The sequence below is a fragment of the Rhinolophus sinicus genome, chromosome 17, assembly GCF_057876585.1.
Source record: "Rhinolophus sinicus isolate RSI-liver-muscle chromosome 17, RSI-T2T, whole genome shotgun sequence".
Classification (NCBI taxonomy): Eukaryota; Metazoa; Chordata; class Mammalia; order Chiroptera; family Rhinolophidae; genus Rhinolophus; species Rhinolophus sinicus.
Genome location: NC_142517.1, coordinates 1,665,683 through 1,678,855, shown reverse-complemented (window position 1 = coordinate 1,678,855; position 13,173 = coordinate 1,665,683). Strand labels below are relative to the sequence as shown.

Sequence of the window (13,173 nt, the reverse complement as noted above, 5' to 3'; positions counted from 1 at the left end):
TAAACGGGCTAATGGGACACACACAGGGTGTAATGCCAAGGCCCGCTGCACCTGAAATCCTTGCTTCAGGGTTACGTGGGGAGTTTGGAGTGGGCACTGTCAAGTGCCTGGCAAAGACCAGAGGCCATGGATGGACATGCTGTCTGTCTTTGGTCCATCTTGAGGGCTTCACAGAGCAGTGAGTGAGCAGGTGGCCAGGAGTGGGGCCCAGTGAGCTCACAGTCTGATTTGGCAGGGGGACCATGGGAAGAGGGGCAGTGAAGAGCGGAGGGGCTGAGGCAGGCAGCTCACCCTCACTGGGCTCCATCTAAGGGTCCCCGAGTGAGTGACCAGGTTGGGGGGCAGTTGGTGTGAGTCCTGCCTACCTGGTGGTGGGGGAAGGGGGTGTTCGCAATTCAACCTGACCACCCCAGCTTGTTGGAACCAAGGCACAGCTTTATTGAGAATGTCCAAGCTCCCTAATTATGGGAAGACATGGGCCCTCAGCCCTTCTGGGGGCCCTCATGTAGCACCCCTTTGCTTCCCACAGCTCAGCGCTCACCCCGTTGTTCCCGTGAACTACAAAAGAGCCCCAGACAAAGCCCCCAGCAATCCCAGGCTCCCCCAACCCTGCGTGCAGCGCCCTTCAACGGTGTGAAAACAGTTTGCACCATGGCGGCTCCGCCGTGAAGGAGGGCTGTGGTCTTCTAGGAGCTGTCACTCTGTCACTGGCTCTGGCCATGCACACACTGTGGATAAGTCATGCCTTCAGTTCGTGCGGCTGTCCCACAAGCTGACACCCTCAGCTCACCCAGAGATGTGGGCATTCCCGCCCCAACGGGAAAGGGGCAGACGGGACATCCTGGCTTGCTCTCCAGTCCCATCATTTCAACACCAGTAAGAAGGGACTTTTCCCTAATGGCTGGGAGATCATATTGCTCCCCTTCCATGTGGAGACATCCTTGGCTTTTGGGGGCACTCGGAAGGCCCCCAGGGCTGCAGCATTACCGCCTGGATCCTGTGCACCACGGCAAGGCCTGCAACTCTTCCCAGAGGAAGTTTCCAGCTGCTTCACCTGTGGCTGTACCTGAGTCCCCAGGCAGACACGGCAGGCCTGTCCCTCCAAGGCTTCTCATGCAGGGTCCGCACAAACACACCCTGCATCACTGCCGGGCTCCTAAACAGGTGAGCGCCTTCCAGCCCGCCAGCCAAACCAGGCATCCCCCGGGGCAGCTGTGCTGTGCATACACCGATGTGAATCCGAATCCGAGGGGGAGCCCGTGTCTGTAAGGCCAGGGTTCTGGGAGGCTCCCGTGGTCCAGAAATCACCGCACGGGCGAGTCAGAGGCCTGACCAGGGAAAACACGCATGAGCAACGGCTCTCACCTTTAAAAAGAAGGTCAAGGCCATGTCTGGCACAGGAAACCTCTCCCAGGTGGAGCTTTGGGAAAGGTTTATTAGGGAGAGCTGAGTCAAGCCTCACGTCCTGCGATAGGCGGGCACAGCAGCGGGGCTGCCCAGCCAGCGCCCGACGCCCCTGCTGGCCTCGACAGCCACTGCTGTCCACAGTGACAGCTCGGGGCGGCCTGAGGCCTCCTGAAGACACAGCCCACATGCTGGGACTCAGCCCGGGTCCAGGGGAGGCTGTGTCTGTGGTGGTCACCTCCACCTCCCAGGTGCACGGGAAGACACTGGGACCTCAGCAGGGGGCCCGAGGAGGGCCTGGCAGCTTGGGGTCCCCGCCAGGTCACTCCATGTCCTGCAGCTCCTGCTTGTGCAGGGCCTGCAGCCGGCTGACCACGGTCTGGTGCACGGCCTCCAGCCCCTCGGTGTCCAGGTCCTGCAGCAGCAGCAGGATAGCAGCCAGGACGTTGTTCTGGGGACACACAGAGTCCTGGCTGAGCCCCATGCCCGGCCGGGCCAGGCTGCCCACACCACGACGCGCCCAGGGCCCTGGACAGCAGCACGCCATGTCACGGAGATGGGCCTTCCAGGTCAACCAACAGCAGACCACACGACAGGGACTCGGGCCGCCTGAAGCCACAGCTCCGGTGTGGTGCTCACGGCCTCAGGGACGTCCTACATACCAACCGACTCATCTCATGCTCACAGCCTGGAGGCCCCGAGATGCTGCGTAACTGGTCCTTGGTCACACAGCGGGTCATCAGTAACATGCTCAGATGCACACGGGCTTGTCTGTATGGTGTGTGTGGCCGTGTGCCTGCACCCAGTTTCTATCTGCATTTGAGCCAATATGTCATCGTTTCTGCTATAAAAATTCAGGAAGTATTTTTTGGGAAGGAACCCAGACTGGAGCTCCCCACCCCTGGGGCCTGGCTTTGTGAGTCCCTGGGTGTCTTCAGCCACACAACCCCAGTCTGCGCAGAGGGAGCTGGCGGCCACCCCATCACACTCACCCTGTTCTTGTGACTGTTCACAGCCTCCCTCTGTGAGAAGGAAGGAAACTGGTCCCGGCCCGGGGGCTTCAGGCAAAGCTGCCCCTGGACGCTGCTGCTGGGGGACAAAGACGGTATGAGGGCCGAGGAGCACGACCCATTTCTGCAGGGTCAGCCCCCAGAGCCTCGGAGTACAGCGAGGAGAGACTGCTAACAATGGCCCCCCTTGTCCGCTGAGCATGCAGGGAAACTCCCATCATGTGACAGGAGCACTGGACGCGAGGGCGGGAGGGTAGAACCGCTGCCCCAGCACCTATGACGTCAGACAATGAAGTTTGTGAACTTGTTGCAACGATGTTGCTGACCTTTTTTGATATCACAGGGATTACTCATGAGTTTGTACCAACTGGACAAACAGCTAACCAAGTTTGCTATTTGGAAGTGCTGGAAAGGCTGCAACAGACGACCTGAACTTTTCACCAACAGCTCATGGCTCTTGCATCACGACAATGCACCAGCTCACACGGCACTGTCTGTGAGGGAGTTTTTAGCCAGTAAATAACTATATTGGAACACCCTCCCTACTCACCTGATCTGGCCCCCAGTGACTTCTTTCTTTACCCAAAGATAAAGGAAATATTGAAAGGAAGACATTTTGGTGACATTCAGGACATCAAGGGTAATACGATGACAGCTCTGATGACCATTCCAGAAAAAGAGTTCCAAAATGGCTTTGAAGGGTGGACTAGGCGCTGGAGTTGATGCATAGCTTCCCAAGGGCAGTACTTCGAAGGTGACCATAGTGATATTCAGCAATGAGGTGTGTAGCACTTTTTTCTAGGATGAGTTTGCGAACTTAATTGTCCTACTTCACATTTCCCTCTGATCCCCTGGGGGCTGCCTTCCAGCACCCCGAGCTCCTACCCAGCGTCCAGGTGGGGGCACTAAATGCAACAATGCTTGTGACAGCCTCTGCGGGTGACAACCCAGGAAAATAAAAGGTGGCTTTGCCTGCTAAGTGGACTGAGCCTGGCGGCCCCACTGGGACAACTGTTTACGTTCCCCACATTCAGTTTCTGCTCAAAAACGTCTGTGACAACCAGAGAACTATCCCCAGAAGCTACCCTCTGTCCCCCACAGGCTCCTGGAGGATGCACTGCAGCTTTCCCTCTGCCAGCCCAGCTGCCCTTGCATGCCCTCTGACCCCCACGCAGGGCTGGTTCCCCACTTGCACACACGCTATGCCCTGGCCTTCTCTTGGACACCGAGGGCCAGATGAGAAAGAGCGGCCGTGGACACTGGCTCCCTTCCCTCCCCACAGAGGTGGTCACAGGTCATGGACTCTCCTCGGAGGGAGGATGGTGACAGGCCTGGTGGCGCACCTTGCCTCCTCCTCGCCAAAGCTCAGCAGGTCCCCTTGGGTCTCAGCAGTGGCATTCACGGTGCTCTGGGTGTAAGACAACTCAGGCCGGCCATTCCCCGTGCCCTGTCTGCTGGGGGCCGTGATGTCCTCTCCCTCCATCAATGCTCGGGACAGCTCCTCCTCAGTCACAGCTTCGGGGGGAACGAGAGGGGACAAAAGCATGAGTGGCCTCAGCACACGCCGGCCCCACGCACCTCAGCATTTAGCACAGTCTGCCTTAGAAAAGGGGTGTTTGTCCACCCGACGGCCAGTGCCTGGGAACAGGGCCAGGTCCCCAACCCTGGCTCCCGCTGGACACACAGCAGGTAGCCCATGACTGCTTGTGAATCTGAATTTCAGTGTTTCTCAAACGCAAGTACAGTGGTACCTCGGTTTTCTAACGTAATCCATCCGTTCGAGTTCTGAAACGTTTGAAAACAGCCGACAGCTACACCTCAGGATCTTGCTCTCAGCGGAAGCCGCGTGACATGTTCAACTTCCGAGGTGTGTTTGAAAACTGAAGCATTTACTTCCGGGTTTACGGTGTTTGTAAACCGAAATGTTGGTCAACGGAGACGTTAGAAACCTGAGGTACCACTGTACTCAGAACCTCAAATTAAAGAGGCACAGAATAATACAGCGTTCATCCCATTTCTCTCACATGTGGCTGATTTCCCTGGAACTTGTCTGTATTGAAATTGGTCGTCAGGGAGAAAGTAACTGTGCGCGTAAGACTGGGAGGCAGTACACTGAGAATGGGGGGCTGACCAGAGAAAGGCGAGGCCTCGTGTGGGTGGGACTCGCGAGGTGGGAGCACGAAGCTCGCAGTGCCCTGGGCACAGGTGCAGGTGACACTCTGCACCCAACAAGAAGAGGGACACCAGGTAACCCAGGGCTGGGGCGGGGGCACTGCCACCCTGGGTCCCCGGAGACCAGCAGTGACACTGCTCGGTGGACATGTTTGGTGCAGTGCTAACAGGAAGGAAGGGGCAGAGAGCCCAGTAGGCAGGGACAGTGAGGAGGGCAAACGGACAGTGGAAGGTTCACCGAGGTCCCGCCAAGGAACGGGGTCCCGCACACATTCTGAAAGGAGGCAGAGAGCGGGGCTCCTCGGGAAGACTAGAGGTGGGGCTGTGTGTCCGTGCCCGGCCCGGTCACCCACTCTGGTTGTCCAGCGTGTGCAGATGTGGCAGGACGCGCAGCACGGTCATGCGGTACAGGTGGGGGTCGGGGCCACAGCACGGGTTCTCCGCCAGCCACAGCACACGCAGGCGCGGCAGGTCCTTCAGGTACAAGAGCTCGTCCAGGCTGCAGATGCGGTTTCTCCTCAGGTACAGCTCGCTCAGCTGCCGGCACCGGCTCATGGGCTCCAGGGTCGACACGCTGTTGACGCTGAGGAGAGAGCGCAGGGAGCTGTCTGCCACCACAAGGACACTGAGGCACAGAGGTCTGAGCCTCCCCCGGTGGCACAGCTCTAAACCCTGTCATTCATTCACCGACCAGACAGGCTCGGCCAGCGCTGGGGCTGCCGTGAGCACACGGAGGGCAGCACAGGGACCCAAAGGCGGCCCTGGAAGGCGCAGAGAACGCCCAGAGCTAGCGAAGGACAAACAGGGTGGCCAGCCGTTTGATCAGGAAGGTAAGTCACGGGGTCTGCACACGAGCTGGGGCCTACGCCCACAACACTCAGTGAGTTCCAGAACCTTCTCAGCTGCCAAACCGGGACAGTGTGCCTTCCTTATAGTTTAAGCCCGTCAGATTTCACACATGGGGACCTGCAGGAGACTTACAGGGATCTTACACCCACCCCAGCATCATAGCAACAGGCTCCCACCAGCCTAGGCTGCCTCCCTGGGTCCAGAGTGGGCAGGAGGAAGTCAGGGGCAGACCCTCCAAGCTCCCCAATGCCTGCAATCCCAGTGACAGAATTTGGTTCACTCAGTCTGTTAAAACACCAATGACTCCAAGAGTTAACAATTATGAATGACAGATCATGGGATACAAAGAAACCAGCAGAGCTCCGGGCTGCGATGGAAGCAGGTGAGGAAAGGCTGCGGTACTGGGGGCAGATGTGGCCATCCACGAGGGGCTGCAGCCCTGGACTGCGAGGGTGGGCAGGGATGGAGCAGGAGGTGGCCCCCGGGGTGCACCAGAAAGGGGGGCAGCTCAGGCGGGGACTGAGAGTGAGTGGCCCTCCCACACTCTCCTGGGGGTTTCGGGTTGTTTAAGCCACAATCGCAGGAGGGGTCTGAAAGCTCTCCTCCTCTTTCCAGCCCGTGACAGAGCGACAGCAGCATCCAAGTACCTGAGGGTGATCACTTCCAAGCTGGGCATTTCCCGGCAGATGGAGATCTAGGGAGGAAAGAGTGTGCTGCAGACCCTGCTGGGCACGGGTATCGTGGCATCACTTCTCTCCATCAGCAAAGCAGAGAAACAGGTTGGGAGCAGTGGACTCCACCTGCATGGCCTACGTGGCGAGGCCGCTGGCCGCTGCACGCGCACGGAACACACAGGCATGTGGGCTCCACGCAGCCTGCCGCTCTGCAACCACACCTCAGCCTGAAGGGGAAACATGCGCTCTCTCGAAAACTTTTAAAACTACATCAATGCCGTCAGATGCTGCCGACCATCGAGAAAGCAGTTCTCATCTTAGAAGACACCAAAATACATCAGGTAAGGGGACCTCAATACCCACTATGCTGGACAGACACCCTTTATTCTTGCTGTCCTTGACCTACAGGAGGACGGAAGTCTCTTCTTGCCAACACAGCTGGGCCAAATGGGACATAGGCTTGAAACTGGGACCTCAGACCCTACTGACACTGTTGATTGAGCAGCAAGGAGTGCTGAGGAGCTCAGGTGGTGCTCAGGCTCCCTGACCTGTGAGGCTGTTGAGTGTGCAGCCCCTGGTATCTGCGTGCCTGCCATTCGCCGGGCACCGAGCCACACAGGCCCTGACCACAGCAAGTTCATGGTCAGGCCAAAGCCTTGCCGTGTGCAATGGATCTGTTTTCTGTCACAGTGATGTTTCTGTTTTGTCCTGCTAAATGTGCGGCCCTTTGGCTACTGCAGGCGGTGGAATCGGCTTTTCTGGACAGCCCATTTGCAACTTTGTTTTTAAGGAAGGGTACAGTTCAAGTTACAAAACTAGATAAGACCGAATGACTGGCACGCAAACGGCGCCAGGTGGGGACATCCATTCTAGGAGTGACAGAGAGAAAAGAAGACATCCAGTCACAGACCCACAGCTCCCTCGGCCATGCACTGCTGCCCCCCTCCCCCTCCCCCGGCCCCATCTCTTCCTGCCATGGGCTGGGCGTGAAGCTGGACGTGACAGGTAGAGCTCAAGTGAGGAGTCGTCTCCTCATCGACTTCAAGTCCAGAAACCCACAGAGAGCCTCCTCCCCCAGCCGAGCGTACTTCTCTGTAAAGTCAACCCAGCCCCTGGTCCCCCAGGTTAGAGTGGGGCTGAGCTTGGTTCTGTCCCCTCTTCTGAGACCTGCATGGACATGGAAGCCTTTCAGTGACACGAGAACGTCCAAAGGAACTTCAGATAAGCTGGGACACAAGGGATTCTTAGGGTTCTGCCTTACAACAACTGCCAAATGAACAAAGTGCTGGAGTAGGGCCTGAAATGAATGGGTGCAGTCCTGTCAATTTAGCAATTCCCTGTGAAGAGGCTACAGCTGGGGGTGGGGGGGGGGGCGGTCAGGGCTCTTTGGAGATGGTCAGCATAATACTTACATCTGTGAGGCGGCTGCCCCTGGGGAAGGAAAAGACACACATACTTTAATTTTGTTAAAGGTGAATGCATAAACTAAAATCAAAAACTGCAAACGTTAATGACAAATGTCGACAAACTTTAAGATCCTATGATTTCAAAGACAAAGTAAAAGCAAGCTTGCCCAGATAACTGACAAAAGTGCCAAAAATCGTCCCCTGGTTGATTCTCAACAAAATCAGGCCCATGTTTGGTGCCTGAGGGCTGCCTCTCAGCTAAGGAGCAGCAGAGGCGTCTCCACCGGGGGACACAGAATGGACTCATTCACGAGGCTCTGGGAGCAGGACCACTTCCCTCCTGATGCAAACAAACAAGCGAGTCTTTATAAGAGGCCACGCTCCAGGGTAAACATGCAGCTTATGAAACAAACGCTAGCCCAAAATAGGGTGGTGGTTTCTCCCTGCTTAGAGAAGGTATCATCACCCCCCACAGAACAAAGAAATGGTTACTGAAAACAGATTCGGGGATGTTGTGGCCAATGACCACATGTGCCAGGGCAGAGGAAGAGGCTTTTTAATGAACAGGTGGCGCTCCCATATGGCAGCCAATGTGCTGACACCAGGACACTAGCGGGAGGAAGGTCTGCTCTCGGCTGAGCACCCCCTTCCCGCCCCCCACAGCCCGGTGCACAGTGTCGCGTGAGGCCTGGCCCCGAGTCCCCAGGGAACACCCGCACATCTTTCAGAAGCTCAGGAAATGCTTCTGGCCCTTCCTGGGCCCAGTGAGTCCTAATGCCTTGAAGCCTGCACTGACCCCACAGCACCTGGATCCCACTGTCACCTCCCAGACCGCGAGCTCCTCCCTCCCAGGACTCAGTTACCAAAAGGACTACTGACTCACTGCTGTAGCATCTCAGCTCTTTCCTTCCCCTAGAAACGGTGTGAATCACCTGCTCTCCCGCCTTGTTAGTAGCTGTGGCTCCCGGTCACTGGCAGTGTCAGAAACCAGACCCTTCACAGAGGTAACCATCTGCCCTACTGTCGCTATCTAGAAGCCCACAATGAGTCTTCAAGGTAATTCTAATTGTTTCAGGCAACGATGGCAGGTTTGGAGCCTGTGCCTGAAATACCACCAATGGGAAGGGTGCCGGGTGTGTGTGTGAAAACTCTGGAATGACTTTTGCCAGTGGCCACCTGAGGTTGTGGCAGCACCTCCCGGAGGCTGTGGGTCCTTGGGACCCAGAAGGCCAGCCTGGGACAGAGGCCGGGAAGGCTGGGCTGGAAGTGCCCCTTCCACCCCAACCAGCTCCTCTACAGGCATCTGGATCCCATCCCAGGGCCGCGGTGCCGGGCATAGGTCTCCGGCCCCGGGCAGTGGTGCGGGCAGTGGAGCGGGACGCGCGAGCACGGCCCCGGGGCTCCGGGCCTTACCAGCAGTTGAGTTTCCGCACGCTGTGCAGCTCCGAGGCCTTGGCCCGGGACAGGACCATCTTCCGCGTCAGCTTCATGGCAGCGGGCCGCCGGGACCCCAGACCCCCGCCCGGCCCCCTACCCGCCGGCTGTCCTGGAGAATTTCCGCTCCTCGGCGGCGCGTCTCCAGGGGGCGGGGCCCGCGTCGTTAGGGGCGGGCCCTGCGAGCCCATTGGCTTCCCGGTGAGGGGGCGGAGAAGCGCGAGCGCAGTGGAGCCGCGTGGGCTCGCGTACCCCGCGGTGGCTCCGCCTTCCTCGACCCTCCGGCCAAGGTCCCCGTTCTGCGCATGCGCGGAGTAGGGAGGCGCGGCTCTGACGTGATTCTGCGGCGACCGGCGATGGTGACGCGTCCCCAAGTCCAGAGCTCCAGCCCCAGCCGCAGTCTTCGAACCCCCAACCCACAGTCCTGAGCCCCGAGCCCCGAGCCCCGAGCCCCCAGCCCCGAGCCCCCAGCCCCGAGCCCCCAGCCCCGAGCGCCGAGCCCCGAGCCCCCAGCCCCGAGCCCCCAGCCCCGAGCCCCGAGCCCCCAGCCCCGAGCCCCCAGCCCCGAGCCCCGAGCCCCCAGCCCCCAGCCCCGAGCCCCGAGCCCCGAGCCCCCAGCCCCGAGCCCCCAGCCCCGAGCCCCCAGCCCCGAGCCCCGAGCCCCCAGCCCCGAGCCCCCAGCCCCGAGCCCCGAGCCCCGAGCCCCCAGCCCCCAGCCCCCAGCCCCGAGCCCCGAGCCCCCAGCCCCCAGCCCCGAGCCCCCAGCCCCGAGCGCCGAGCCCCGAGCCCCCAGCCCCGAGCCCCCAGCCCCGAGCCCCGAGCCCCCAGCCCCGAGCGCCGAGCCCCGAGCCCCGAGCCCCCAGCCCCGAGCCCCCAGCCCCCAGCCCCCAGCCCCCAGCCCCCAGCCCCGAGCCCCCAGCCCCCAGCCCCCAGCCCCCAGCCCCCAGCCCCGAGCCCCCAGCCCCGAGCCCCCAGCCCCGAGCCCCGAGCCCCCAGCCCCCAGCCCCGAGCCCCCAGCCCCGAGCGCCGAGCCCCGAGCCCCCAGCCCCCAGCCCCGAGCCCCCAGCCCCCAGCCCCGAGCCCCCAGCCCCGAGCCCCCAGCCCCGAGCGCCGAGCCCCGAGCCCCCAGCCCCGAGCCCCCAGCCCCGAGCCCCCAGCCCCCAGCCCCGAGCCCCGAGCCCCCAGCCCCGAGCCCCCAGCCCCGAGCCCCCAGCCCCCAGCCCCCAGCCCCGAGCCCCCAGCCCCGAGCCCCGAGCCCCCAGCTCCGAACCCCAGCCCGGGTGTTAGAGGTGTTCTCTTAGCTACGGGAATGACAGCGGTTTAAACTTGTTGAAATAGGAAATCCAGGGCAGCCCTAGGGCGTGTTGATTCCCTCTCCCTCCCTTCCGTTATTTAAGAAAATGAGGCAGGTGCTAAAGACAGGGGGCCAGCCCCAGCAGAGACCTCAAGTACTTAAACCTTTTAGAAATTAAAGGTTATTTGGGCTGCAAATTACATTAAGACAGGCATTGGGATCTCAGATGGGTTAGCGGAGATAAGACCAAACTTCGTGCTCAGCCTCCTCTGAGACCTCGGTTCCACTAGGCCCGGGTCCTGGCTTTGCCGCCCCAGCCCCGTCTCAGCAAAGGTCCTGCTAAGTCACCCCCAGCCTCGATGGCTCATCATTCCCTTGTCTGATTAGGTCCTTCCCCCCACCCCACCCCCAGGTGGTTTCTGGTCACCTTGACCTGCCTTTAGCAAGGTCCACAGCCCTGGAAGTGTCAGTAATTTCCCATCACTGGCCCCCAACTCTGCTCCTTGGCTATAGCGCCCCACTTGTCCTGGTATTGGAGTTGAGCCCAATCTCTGTCCCCTTTGGCAATAGTCTTGGATAAAGCCCTGCTTCCCATTTTAACAAGTGTCACGGTAATTTCCCCCCCCCCACACAAAAGTCAAAGATTGCTTTCCCAGGATGTCACAGCAACATCCAAAGCCCCGGGCCCCCAAGACTGGCAGAGGACCTACTTGTATAAGAGGCTCATGGCATGGCGAGGGGTGTGATTTGGTGGGTTAGAGTGGAATTTTGCTATGGGAGCTCCCATCCTGCCCAACCTTGCCATTTTTATCATAAAGACAATCTAGGGGATTCTAAAAGGAGGAAAATGTTCCCACTTTAATGAACAACTGCTGCTGTTTCCTGTGTGGTTCCGTGGGCTGTATCTTGCTGGGCCATAGGGTGCTGTGAGGGGGTTACCAACCAGATTCTTGCCCGAGCCCTCTCATTGGTGCCTGGGTGAGATGGCCCAAAAGCGGTGTGTGAGGCTCCTCAGGCAGCAGGGAACTTTGGCGTTCTTTGGAGGAGGAAGGCAAGCTCGCAAACAGTGCCAGTCACAGGTGTCAGACAGACACTGGCATTCGTAGTGGCCTCCTGGAGAACTGTCCCAGGTATCAGGGCCTGAGAGGGTGGCTCTCACGGTGGAAGCCGACAGTCACAAAAAGCCAAGGTTTCGGTGGTGGCATGCAGGGACACTGGGTCCATCACAGGGAGGAGACATTCCAGCAGTCAGATGGCCTGTGGGCTGGGGGATGGGGAAGGGTTCGGTGCTCGGTGGCCATCAGTGGTTGTTGGGTCAATGTAAGATTGGGGAGGGCAGGGCCGGCCCGGTGGCTCAGGAGGTTGGAGCTCCGTGCTCCTAACTCCGAAGGCTGCCGGTTCGATTCCCACATGGGCCAGTGGGCTCTCAACCACAAGGTTGCCAGTTCAATTCCTCGAGTCCCACAAGGGATGGTGGGCTGCGCCCCCTGCAACTAGCAACGGCAACTGGACCTGGAGCTGAGCTGCACCCTCTGCAACTAAGACTGAAAGGACAACAACTTGAAGCTGAACGGCACCCTCCACAACTAAAATTGAAAGGACAAAAACTTGACTTGGAAAAAAGTCCTGGAAGTACATACTGTTCCCCAATAAAATCCTGTTCCCTTTCCTCCCCCCCCCAAAAAAAAAAAAAAAAGATTTGGGAGGACAGGGCGTCTCCGAGCATGTGTTCCAGGTTCTTAACCGGCAAGCAGGCAGAGGACCATCTGACTAATGAGGCTTGAGCTAAGAGAAATGCCAGTGACACCGGGGCTCAGCCCCATCTAGTGGCAAGAAGCTTCCGGCAGGCCCAGGCTGTTTGAGTTTGCAGAGGGTCTCTGGCTGTCCCAGCTGAAGAGCCGTGTCAAGTGACAGGGACAAAGCAAGGGCTGCCAGGACCTATGGAAAGCAGGCTGGGCCAAGAGGTGATGCAGAAGCATCCAGAGAGACTGTCCAAGGTGTGGAAGGATACTGCAGGCAGATGGAAAAAAGCAAGCCTGTGCAGCGCTAGGTTCTGGGGGAACTGAGCAGGCATGTGACAGAGCACTGTATGTTGTGATGGATGCCAGTGGGCCAGTCGCTGATGGGAAGAGGGCTTTAGTGTTGTTAGCCCTGCTCGTCCCAGGCTTGACCCCACCTGGCTGAGATGGCCCCTCCCCCTTCTACCTGGACTGGTGTGGCCTTGCCAGTCACGAGAAGTGGCACCTGCCCTGTGCCCCTTGATAACACCCAAGGGGTTGGGGCCTCCCTCTGGGAGGGCTGCACCTGGAGGGTTTTTTGTTGGTGATGGGGCCAGGGAAGAGGTGTGGAGACCCTGCAGGTCTGCCCTGAGAAGGTCAAGGTCAAATCACATTCAGGGCATGTGATTTCCCTGAACCGAGGAGTCACTAGGGAGCAGGAGCCACTCCCCCGAGTCCATGTGGCCTGGTCATCTGACAGGAAACATCTGCTTCTCTTGTCAGCTGAGGGTGAGGACAGGCTCCTGTCAGGTCCCCACACGGAAGGGAGGAAGAGGGCACAGGCTTGCTCAAGTGGGTACCTGTGAAACCCCTGCCACTTCTAGGTGACAGGGTGGTTGGGTGCGAATCAGCTGAAGGTCCTGGCGATTCTGATGACATTTGTGAAGTGAAGACTCTGCATGGTGGTTGGGCTGTGTTGCTGTGCCTTTCCCAGAACTCCATCCCCACGTAGCTCCAGTGCGACTTGTCCCAGAGAGGAGCTGCTATGCGCTTTAGAAGGAGAAAGTAGCAGCGGCCATGACCCGTGAAAGCCGTCTGGTCAGACGTGGGAGAGACGGGGTCGTGTGCTACTCTTCTTGACAGCTGCCCTGCCCCCTCCCACTCCCCATTCCTTGGCAGACTCCTCCTGGGCATCGCCTCCCTGCCTGGGGG

The 13,173-nt window shown here is 59.3% G+C and overlaps 1 protein-coding gene and 1 long non-coding RNA gene across 4 annotated transcripts; one reads left to right on the top strand and one right to left on the bottom strand.

The window, feature by feature from the left end:
- Window positions 1-414: 414 nt before the first annotated feature.
- On the bottom strand, window positions 415-9,124 carry CFAP410 (cilia and flagella associated protein 410). Of its 2 annotated transcripts, none has more exons than XM_019745775.3 (7): window positions 8,929-9,122; window positions 7,522-7,540; window positions 6,083-6,129; window positions 4,940-5,169; window positions 3,758-3,929; window positions 2,397-2,490; window positions 415-1,855 (listed from the first exon to the last, which is right to left on the bottom strand). In XM_019745775.3, exons 1-7 carry the CDS (start codon window positions 9,003-9,005, stop codon window positions 1,727-1,729), a joined length of 768 nt encoding a protein of 255 aa, XP_019601334.3. In that variant the 5' UTR covers window positions 9,006-9,122; the 3' UTR covers window positions 415-1,726. The 2 variants fall into 2 exon arrangements, with proteins under 2 accessions (XP_019601334.3, XP_074180560.2); XM_074324459.2 differs by lacking the exon at window positions 415-1,855 and adding an exon at window positions 1,958-2,248 and having other exon boundaries at window positions 8,929-9,124.
- On the top strand, window positions 5,100-7,225 carry LOC148754724 (uncharacterized). Of its 2 annotated transcripts, none has more exons than XR_016019781.1 (3): window positions 5,100-5,416; window positions 5,768-5,817; window positions 6,051-7,225. It is a non-coding gene; the product is annotated as an uncharacterized LOC148754724 (long non-coding RNA). The 2 variants fall into 2 exon arrangements; XR_016019780.1 differs by having other exon boundaries at window positions 5,720-5,817.
- Window positions 9,125-13,173: the final 4,049 nt, after the last annotated feature.